We start from the raw sequence: 10,998 nt of genomic DNA on the forward strand, positions 1-10,998 counted from the left end.
CGGGTTCACACCATTCTCCTGCCTCAGCCTCCCTAGTAGCTGGGACTACAAGCACCCGCGACCACGCCCTGCTAATTTTTTGTATTATTAGTAGAGACCGGGTTTCGCCGTGTTAGCCAGGATGGTCTCAATCTCCTGACCTCGTGATCCGCCCGCCTTGGCTCCCAAAGTGCTGGGATTACAGGCATTAGCCACCGCGCCCGGCCACAAAATTATTTCTTACTTTCAGTAGTTTTAATTACATATATTACTTTGAATTTTAACTCTTAGTAACCCTAATTTCTAGTGAAAACCCAGGAAGTCAGTAATTTTGAATTGTTTTATATCAGTATTTGCAGACAACAGCCACTTAATAATTTCTAAAAAGATATGTTTTCTCAATGTGTTATTAATGAATCCAAATATATTTAGCTTTCTATATCATATGAAACAAGACATCAAAAAAATGAAAAAAAACAGAACTTGAGAATAAGTGGGAAAAATGAAAAAAAGACATCAAAGTATATAAACTTAAGTTTAATAATTAATGTTTCAGTATTTTCACTTAGAAATAACTCAGACATTTTACTTTTTTTTTTTTTTTTAAGAGATGGGGTCTCGGGCCAGGCATGGTGGTTCACGCCTGTAATCCCAGCACTTTGGGAGGCTGAGGCGGGCATATCATGAGGTCAAGAGATCGAGACCATCCTGGCTAACACGGTGAAACCCTGTCTCTACTAAAAAATACAAAAAATTAGCTGGGCATGGTGGCAGGTGCCTGCAGTCCCAGCTACTCAGGAGGCTGAAGCAGGAGAATGGCATGAACCCAGGAGGCAGAGCTTGCAGTGAGCCGAGATCACGCCACTGCACTCCAGCCTGGGCGACAGAGCAAGACTCCCTCTCAAAAAAAAAAAAAAAAAAAAAAGAGATGGGGTCTCACTGTGTTGCCCAGGGCTCAAACAATCCTCCCGTCTCAGCCTCCCAAAGTGCTGGGATTACAGGCATGAGCCATTGTGCTCAGCCAATGCCGACAATTTATAATTATCTATTACTTCATTTAATACAGCATGACTTTAAGATTTTAAATTACTGAAAAAGTTTTTGAAACTATGACAAGTTTATTTGTAGATGCTTATCCCATTCACACTTATCTAATTTACTTGTTCTTAACAACTGTATTTCATTTGCTTATGGAAAGCAAAACTAGCCATTTATGTTATTTATTTATTTATTTATTTTCATTAAGCCCCTTCCATTCTAGAAAGTTATTTATTTTGAAAAAACAAAGCCACCAGGTATAGTGTCTCACACTGCTAATCTCAGCCCTTTGGGAGGCTGAGGCAGGTGGATCGCTTGAGCCCAGGAGTTTGAGACCAGCTTGGGCAACATAGTGGGATCCCCCATCTCTACAACAAATAAAAAACAATTAGTTGGGTGTAGTGGCGTGTACCTAAAGTAGGAGACCAAGGAGTTCAAGGCTCCAGTGAACTATTATGTTGCCACTGCACTCCAGCCTGGGTGACAGAGTGAGACCCTGTCTTAAAAAAATAAAAAGTGGCTGGGCATGGTGGCTCATGCCTATAATCCCAGCACTTTGGGAGGCCAAGGCGGGTGGATCACCTGAGGTCGGGAGTTTGAGGCCAGCCTGACCAACATGGAGAAACCCTGTCTCTACTAAACATACAACATTAGCTGGGTGTGGTGATGCATACCTGTAATCCCCACTACTCAGGAGGCTGAGGCAGGAGAATCGCTTGAACCCAGGAGGCAGAGGTTTTCACTGAGCCAAGATCATGCCGTTGCACTCCAGCCTGGGCAACAGGAGTGAAACTCCATCTCAAAAAATAAATAAATAAAGAGCAAAGAAAACACAAAACTAACCTAACCCTGCATCAGCCAGTCTCATCTTAACCAAGGCCTTTCAGATATTGGACACAGGCACTTTTCCCAATATCCCTTTGTCCTTCTCCAACCCCAGTCACCCTGTTCCTGAGTATCCATGTGGCATCCAGGACAGCTATGAAGGGCAGAGCCCATCTGTGTCCTGGATTTACATACCAGGTATAGAGCCAAGTACAGAGGATAAAGCTGTGAAGATGATGGTGGAGGTTCCAACCCCTCCCAACATGATAAGGATGCAGAGTTGCGCCAGGGAGGACAGGGCCATACTGCACTCAGCTTTACATGCAGCTGGTGGTCCAGGTGATACAGACACACACGTTTCCAGGCTTCACCATGGCCACCTGTCTAGATCTCAGAATCCAGAGGCCCAAAGCCAAAGACAAAAGCTCATATCAAAACGTGTGCAAGGTTTCAGAAGAGCCCAGCAGCCTGACCTCATAGTTTTAACTTATACACAAATCAAGCAAGTATTAAAAATATCACGGAAGCAACAGTTTTATGACTTTAAAACATCTAGCAAAGAAAGCATAAATCTGTCTAACCAATTGATGCAGGCAAAATGTCTAAATTAAATTCTGAAGATATTTCTTTTTTTTTTTTTTCTGAGACAGAGTCTTGCTCTGTCTCCCAAGCTGGAGGGCAGTGGCGCGATCTCGGCTCACTGCAACCTCTGCCTCCCAGGTTCAAAAGATTGTCCTGCCTCGGCCTCCCGAGTAGCTGGGATTACAGGCGCCCGCCACTGCGCCCGGCTAACTTTTGTATTTTTAGTAGAGACAGGGTTTCACCATGTTTAGTAGAGATGATGAAACCCCGTATAATTTTTGTATCTTTAGTAGAGACGGCGTTTCAACATATTTAGTAGAGACAGTGAAATTCCATCTCCACTAAAAATACAAAAATTAGCCAGACATGGCAGTGCACACCTGTAATCTCAGCTACTTGGGAGGCTGAGGCATGAGAATCGCTTGAACCCGGGAGGTGGAGGCTGCAGTGAGCCGAGATCACACCACTGCACTCCAGCCTGGGTGACAGAGTGAGGCTCCATCTCAAAAATAAAAAAATAAAAAAATAATTACATGGAGGCCAATGACAATTACAGTATCAAACACCTTTTTTCTTGCAATTAAAACCAAATGTTTTTAGCTTTTCCCCTTTCAAGAAAATGAAAATTAAAGCTTTTCCATAATTGCAAGCAAAACAACTCTAATGGCCCTCTTAGAAGAAATCCAGAACTTCATACTATGGCTTAGAATGCACTACACAATCTGGTGGATGCATATCTTTCTTATCTGCTACTCTCCCCTGGTCTCACCTTACTCATCACACTGGACCTCTTTCTGGTCTACAGGTAAAGCAATTCATTCGTTCTTCAAGACCTTTTTTTGTTTTGTTTTGAGACGGAGTTTCACTCTTGTTGCCCAGGCTGGAGTGCAAAGGCATGATCTCAACTCACTACGACCTCCATCTCCCAGGTTCAAGCAATTCTCCTGCCTCAGCCTCCCTAGTAGCTGGGATTACAGGCGTGCGCCACCATGCCCAGCTAATTTTTTGTATTTTTAGTAGAGACGGGGTTTCACTGTGTTGGCCAGGCTGGTCTCAAACTCCTGACCTTAGGAGATCCACCCGCCTCAGCCTCCCAAAGTGCTGGGATTACAGGCGTGAGCCACTGGGCCTGGCTTCTTCAAGACCTTTAAAAGAAATAGCAATAAAGTGCACGATTCCTTAGGCCAGGGGAGGTGGTTTTCACTTGTTATCCCAGAATTTTGGGAGGGTAAGGCGGGGGGCTTGCTTGAGGTCAGGAGTTCGAGACCAGCCCAGGCAACATGGTGAAGCCCTTCTCTACTAAAATACAAAAATTAGCTGGGCGTGGTGGTGTGTGCCTGTAGTCCCAGCTACTTGGGAGGCTGAGGCACGAGAATCGCTTGAACTCTGGAAGCCGAAGTTGCAGTAAGCCAAGATCGCACAGCTGCACTCCAGCTTGGGTGAAAGAGCAAGGCCCTACCTAAAAAATAAAAAAATAAACAGATAAACAACTATTTCTTAATATATGCCCCATTATTATTCCTTATCTGAAATTGAATTTAACTGAGATCCTGTAATTTTGTTAAATGTAGTAACTAAATAGAGTCTTCCTATCTGTTTACTAACTAAAAATAAACACTGGGTGGCTCTTGCCTGTTTGTACTTGAGAGGGTTAGGCGGGAGGATCGCACGAGCCCTGGAGTTCGAGGGGGCAGTGAGCTATGATCAGGCCACTGCACTCCAGCTTGGGCGTCAAAGTGACAACCTGTCTCTAATAAAAAATAACAAACAGCCTTCCGCAGTTTGTCAGTACTATTTCTTTCTGCCAATTAATAGTTGTGTGACCTTGAACAGGTAATATCTCGGGACTCTGCATCTGTAAAGCGATGGATAAAGAGACCTACCTCATAAGAACTATGAGGCTTAAATAAGATAGTGTGTGTAGCGTTTCTCGCATAGTCTGCGCTCACTAAACGGAGTTATTGTATATCGTTCGTTGTTAACTACTACAAAGGCTCTGCTCAGAGGTGCGTAGGCGCTGGCTCAGCCTGGGGTGAACCCACCACGCCACCGAAACGAGCGATCAGGGTCGGCAAAGTGGTGGAGATGAAATGGGCAACACCTTCCACACTGCGAGTAAAGCTCGCAATCCGGGTGGAGGCCTCCACGTCCTAGCGCAGTCCAGCCCCGGGCGCAGGGAGGAGAGCTAGTCAGCCAAGATTCCAAGACAGGTGTCCACCTCCTCCAGCGAAGCGGAACACGTGACACCACCCTATCCACTTCCGGCTTGGAGGGCATGCCCTCCCGTCACCAGCGTGCACTTTCGACAAAACCGTGGAGTCTAGTATTTTCCTCTGACACCTTTATATTTTCTTCACTTCCCTATAATTCTGACCTATCTTGTAGGTAAAAATTAATCTTCAGAGTATTACAGACATGCGTGCCCACGCGCTAGGCGAAAGTGCGAGTCGGAAGCACTTCATTCCCTCTCTTCGCTAGCCGGAAGTCGCGAGGTCTGAATGAGTCAAAGCCGGCGGCCTCGGCTCCTCAGCTCCACCTGACAGTAGGCCGCTGATCGGCCGCGGGTCTTGTCGACCGCTAGGCCACCAGTTTCATGTGGAGGCTCCCAGGCGCCCGCGCCGCGCTTCGGGTGATCCGGACGGCGGTGGAGAAGCTGAGCCGGGCTGAAGCGGAGAGCCAGACAGCGGCGGGAGCGATGGAGCGCGCTGTAGTGCGCTGTGTACCTTCGGAACCCAAGCTGAGCCTGTCATTCGCTTTGGCTGATGGTAGCCACAAGAACATGCAGCGCGACCAGAGCGAGCCGCTGGGTCGAGTCCTCAGCCGCATCGCTACCAATGCCCTAAAGGGTCACGCTAAGGCGGCCGCCGCCAAGAAGAGCAGGAAGAGCCGGCCGAATGCTAGCGGCGGTGCGGCCTGTTCAGGGCCGGGGCCTGAGCCGGCTGTGGCCTGCGAGCCCGTGGTGAAGCTGTACTACCGGGAAGAGGCAGTGGCTGAGGACGTGCTCAACGTGGATGCCTGGCAAGACGGCGCGGTGCTGCAGATCGGCGATGTTAAGTACAAGGTGGAGCGCAACCCGCCCGCCTTCACCGAACTGCAGTTGCCACGCTACATCATGGCCGGGTTCCCTGTGTGCCCCAAACTCAGCCTCGAATTTGGGGATCCCGCCAGCTCCCTTTTCCGCTGGTATAAGGAAGCCAAGCCCGGAGCGGCGGAGCCCGAGGTCGGTGTCCCTTCGTCATTGTCTCCCTCCTCACCTTCTTCTTCTTGGACTGAGACTGATGTGGAGGAGCGTGTCTACACCCCGTCCAATGCCGACATCGGGCTAAGGCTCAAGCTTCATTGCACCCCAGGCGATGGGCAGCGCTTTGGGCACAGCCAGGAGTTGGAAAGTGTATGTGTGGTAGAGGCTGGGCCTGGCACCTGCACTTTTGACCACCGGCATCTCTACACGAAGAAGGTGACTGAGGACGCTCTCATCCGCACTGTCTCTTACAACATCCTGGCAGACACGTACGCGCAGACTGAGTTCTCGCGAACGGTTCTGTACCCATACTGTGCCCCCTACGCCCTGGAGCTCGACTACCGCCAGAACCTTATCCAGAAGGAACTCACCGGCTACAACGCCGATGTCATCTGTTTGCAGGAGGTTGACCGCGCAGTGTTTTCTGACAGCTTGGTACCCGCCCTAGAGGCCTTCGGGCTTGAGGGGGTGTTTCGAATCAAGCAGCACGAAGGCCTGGCCACTTTCTACCGAAAGTCTAAGTTCAGCCTTCTTAGCCAGCATGACATTTCGTTCTACGAAGCCCTCGAGTCCGACCCACTTCACAAAGAACTGCTGGAGAAACTAGTTTTGTACCCATCAGCGCAGGAGAAGGTGCTCCAGAGATCTTCTGTTCTTCAGGTAAAGTAGCTCCGCCCGTCTCTTCACATACTGTCCCACTAAGGGGCCAGGAAGGCGAGGAATGAGGTGGGGGTTAAAACTGCGATGAAAGTATCCAGATATTGTTGAAAGGTGTGTTTGCCCTTGTATCTTCAGCACAAAGTTTACTCTTCATTCATTCAGCAGATATTTTTTGAACACCTCTGGTGTGCCTGCCACACTGCAGGTTGCCTTGAACAAGACTAGCAGGGACTTTTACAGTGCTTACAATCTAGCGAGAGGGACACACGCTAAATGCAAGAACAATAGTAGCTAATGTTTTTTACTACTTGCCAAGCACTGTTCTGGCACATTTTAAAGTACTTAAAATTTAAGAGCGTGGTGTGTTTTGAAGTGCTCCATAAATATAAACTAGTTTTTTTTAAATCATAGGCTCATTGAATCTTCACAGTAAGTCCCCTATTCCCATTTTATAGATGTCATTCTTGTGTTAAAGTTTTTAAGTAATTGATTTTGTTCATAATAAGAAGAGCAGCTACCATTTTTTAAGTACCTAAGGTGTTTCATGCACCTTATAAGATCATTTAATTGACTCCACACAACAGCCCATGAGGTGGATGGTATTGTCAGTGACTGCCAGTACGAAACTGGCTAGAAAAGCATCTTTTTGCAGGTCACATTGCTATAAATGGTGAAATGAGTATTCAAACCCAGGTCTGCCTGACTCCAAAGCCTGTGCTTATGCTTGAAAACACTTTCTCCAGTCAAAGTGTTGTCATGTAAAATGTATTGTTTATATTACTAGCTTTATATATTGGACTATTATTATTATTATTATTATTATTTTGAGACGGAGTCTCTGTCACCCAGGCTGGAGTACGGTGGCGCGATCTCGGCTTACTGCAACTTCCGCCTCCCGGGTTCAAGCGATTCTCCTCCCTCAGCCTCCCTAGTAGCTGGGACTAGAGGCGCGTGCCACCACGCCCGGCTAATTTTTTTAGTAGAGACGGGGTTTGGGGTTTCACCATGTTAGCCAGGATGGTCTCGATCTCCTGACCTCGTGATCCGCCTGCCTCAGCCTCCCAAAGTGCTGGGATTACAGGCGTGAGCCACCGCGCCCGGCCTATATTGGACTATTATTAAAACATGTTACACTGAACCTAGTCATGTAGATCCTGAAACTTAAATAACAAGTCGGATTTCATGACTGCAGTCCTAGTTCATCAAGGGAAGGAGATGGAAGAAAACGTTAGTTCGCCATTAGTCTTAGATAAAAAACAGGCCGGGCCTGGTGGCTTATGCCTGTAATCCCAGCACTTTGGGAGGCCGAGGCGGGTGGATCACAAGGTCAGGAAATCGAGACCATTCTGGCTCACACGATGAAACCCCGTCTCTACTACAAATACAAAAAAATTAGCCGGGCGTGGTGGCACGCGCCTGTAGTCCCAGCTACTCGGGAGGCTGAGGCAGGGGAATCGCTTGAACCCGGGAGGCGGAGCTTGCAGTGAGCCGAGATCGCGCTACTGCACTCCAGCCTGGTTGACAGAGTGAGACTGTCTCGAAAAAACTCAAACAAACAAACAAACAAACAAAAACATTCAGGAGATTTGCAAATGCCAACTGAACTCTTGGCACTTTCCGTTTATTTTAGGTTTCAGTTCTTCAGTCTACAAAGGACTCTTCTAAAAGGTTATGTGTTGCTAATACCCATCTTTACTGGCATCCTAAAGGTAGGTTTTATTTGGTATCACAAGTGACTTAAACACGCTTAAAGTTGTTTAAAGCTGTTTTACACAAATGCATATCTTGAACGTCACCCAGAGACTGTAATTTGTGTAGTTTTTCTTTTTTAACTTAAAGACAACTTTAAAAAATACTTACATTAATGTTTTTTATATTCATAGGTGGGTATATTCGCCTCATTCAAATGGCAGTAGCCTTGGCTCACATTAGACATGTTTCATGTGATCTGTATCCTGGCATACCAGTTATATTTTGTGGGGACTTTAATAGTACACCATCAACAGGAATGTATCATTTTGTCATCAATGGCAGCATTCCAGAGGATCATGAAGACTGGGCTTCCAATGGGGAGGAGGAAAGATGCAATATGTCTCTTACGCATTTCTTCAAGCTGAAAAGTGCTTGTGGTGAACCTGCTTACACAAATTATGTTGGTGGCTTTCATGGATGTCTAGATTACATTTTCATTGACTTAAATGCTTTAGAGGTTGAACAGGTGATTCCATTACCTAGTCATGAAGAAGTTACCACCCACCAGGCCTTACCTAGTGTTTCCCATCCCTCTGATCACATAGCACTTGTATGTGATTTAAAATGGAAATAGATGTGTGTTTAATGGAATTGAAGTCTGAAAAGGAAGTAGTTATTTTAGCAGAAAATTTAATATGAATCAAAGCTTATATGTAACCTTCAAGGAGGAATGGTAAAATGTTCAGCCCTCCTAGTTACGTTCCTGATGTCTTCGTTATGAAACTGTTGATGTTTGCATCATACATCTTCTCTTTCCTTGTTTTCCTCTACAATTGGAGGAGAAACAAATATATTTCTTACTAGCAAAATAGAAAATTGAATTATTTTTCTCCAACTTGAGACTCTCAGAAAAGGAAGATTGAATTAGCGTGTTTTTTGTTTGTTTGTTTTTGTTTTTGTTTTTTTTTTTTTTGAGATGGAGTTTCACTCTTGTTGCCCAGGCTGGAGTGCAATGGCACAATCTCGGCTCACTGCAACCTCCGCCCCCTGGGTTTAAGCGATTCTCCTGCCTCAGCCTCCCGAGTAGCTGGGATTACAGGCATGCGCCAACATGTCTGGCTAATTTTTGTATTTTTAGTAGAAATGGGGTTTTGCCACGTTGGCCAGGCTGGTCTTGAACTCCTGACGTCAGGTGATCCACCCGCCTTGGCCTCCCAAAGTGTTGGGATTACAGGCGTGAGCCACCGCACCCGGCCCTTGTGTACATTTTTATAAGAGAATTTTTTTAGCTAGGAGTTCAGAATTTTTAAAGTACCATTTGAATGATCTTAATTTTTCTTTCATGACAACACATTCCAAAATGAATCATGCTTATGTACTAAGAGGGAAAATGTATTTAAGTTAAGGGTGAGAGACTTAAGTTATAGGTGACCTTAGAGACCTAAGGTGAGAGACTTGACACATGGAAGGAGTAACATTAGGGTCTACCTCTACCTCAATTTAGTTAGCGATTTACTACAATTTCAGAGCTTTAACAAAAGATAAAAATAAATCGTCACCAATTGTTATTGCTTCTCATCTTTCATTTTTCAATGAACAAGGTATTTTCATTCTTATTTTTAGGATTTTAGTTTTTAGTGTATGGTACAAATGAACACAGTTTATATTCTAATTCTTACTGGAGCTCATTTTAATTTTTAGGATGCAAGCACAATTTAGTATTCAAAGTGAGTAGCAACATATTCAACTTGATCCCATTGTCTTCAGTTACTCTTGCCCATGAAAAATGTTCATAAATGAACAGGGTATTTGACCATATGATATTAGAAAATACAGCACATTACTTTATGAGAAACTACCTACTGATATGGGCTTGAAATTTTGGATGAATCATTGAGCATTTCTACACTAGAAGTAATTTCAAAATTGTTGGTTTTTATAAACAGGAAAAAGGGTGAGTAGTGGGACTTTTAAGCATCTCTGAAATAAAAAACTATTCTTTTTACAGACAAGCATTATAGTTTGAGTTACAGACAACAGTGTGTATATATGTAATATATATATATAGTAAAATGAAATTTAAATATGAAGCCAAACTTTTTAAAATTAGAAACTACAAATGGTTATACTGATTAGTGTCTAGCCTAGAGTGGTAACCATGCTTTACTAATTCAGTTATCAAATACATTATTTATAATGCATTAGCTGTATTAGCTGTTGCTTTTTTGATGTTCAGGATAACTATGTTATCTCATTTCTGCATTTAATTAATAGCTTGAGTATTAAAAGCCCACTCCCTTCAAGAAAAGCTTTGATTTTCCCCAGTCATGAAAGCCCTTGTTTCAAATTCTTTAATCTCTGAACCCAGTATCATAAGAATTTTTCTCTTTTGATAACATCTGTACTTTCATATTCTGCTCACTATCAAATGTATTGTTAACTCTTAGTAAGTTTGAAAATGAAGGGGTTTTATCTGCATTTGACATTGAACCTTGAAGTACTTTAAGTACTCCAAGGGAAAAATTAAAGTGGAAGTTTCTTGGGATCTTGTTTAGAAAAAACTATAAATAAAAAATTGATGCTACCAAATTGTGCCTTCCTAAATAACATTTTTGAGAGCATTTTAACAGCAGTTTACAAATATGTAAATAATAGATTAAAACCAAAACTTGATTCTCTTGTGAATTTTTTTTTCATTTTAAAAATATGTTTTTGGGCTGTTTTCAAAGAAAGATGTTGATAGAACCCTTAGAGTGACTTGGGAGAAAACAAAGTGTCACATCAAAAAGTTGAGAAACATTTTGAAAGAAAAAATTCAAACATGCCCATGAAAAAAGCATACAGGTTCCACATTAACACTGGCTAGATTAAACTCTAGTCAGAAGAACTCAGCACTTAACAGACATTCCATGTCCTATATTCTTAATTTTGATGTTTTCTGACTAAACAATATACTCAGATTGTATACAGGCATTTCAGAT

The 10,998-nt window shown here is 43.9% G+C and overlaps 1 protein-coding gene across 1 annotated transcript; it reads left to right on the plus strand.

The window, feature by feature from the left end:
- The first annotated feature begins 4,214 nt into the window (after positions 1–4,214).
- Positions 4,215–10,690, plus strand: PDE12 (phosphodiesterase 12). The gene is made up of 3 exons (XM_004034352.5): positions 4,215–6,325; positions 7,956–8,034; positions 8,209–10,690. The coding sequence occupies exons 1-3, from the start codon at positions 5,018–5,020 to the stop codon at positions 8,649–8,651; spliced, it is 1,830 nt and encodes a 609-aa protein (XP_004034400.3). The 5' UTR covers positions 4,215–5,017; the 3' UTR covers positions 8,652–10,690.
- Positions 10,691–10,998: the final 308 nt, after the last annotated feature.

Source organism: Gorilla gorilla, chromosome 2 (genome assembly GCF_029281585.2).
Source record: "Gorilla gorilla gorilla isolate KB3781 chromosome 2, NHGRI_mGorGor1-v2.1_pri, whole genome shotgun sequence".
Classification (NCBI taxonomy): Eukaryota; Metazoa; Chordata; class Mammalia; order Primates; family Hominidae; genus Gorilla; species Gorilla gorilla.

Coding starts and splice junctions, on each gene's coding strand:
- PDE12 (XM_004034352.5), top strand. CDS start 5,018: ATGTGGAGGCTCCCAGGCGCCCGCGCCGCGCTTCGGGTGATCCGGACG. Junction 6,326..7,955: donor AGAGATCTTCTGTTCTTCAG/GTAAAGTAGCTC, acceptor CGTTTATTTTAG/GTTTCAGTTCTTCAGTCTAC. Junction 8,035..8,208: donor TCTTTACTGGCATCCTAAAG/GTAGGTTTTATT, acceptor TTATATTCATAG/GTGGGTATATTCGCCTCATT.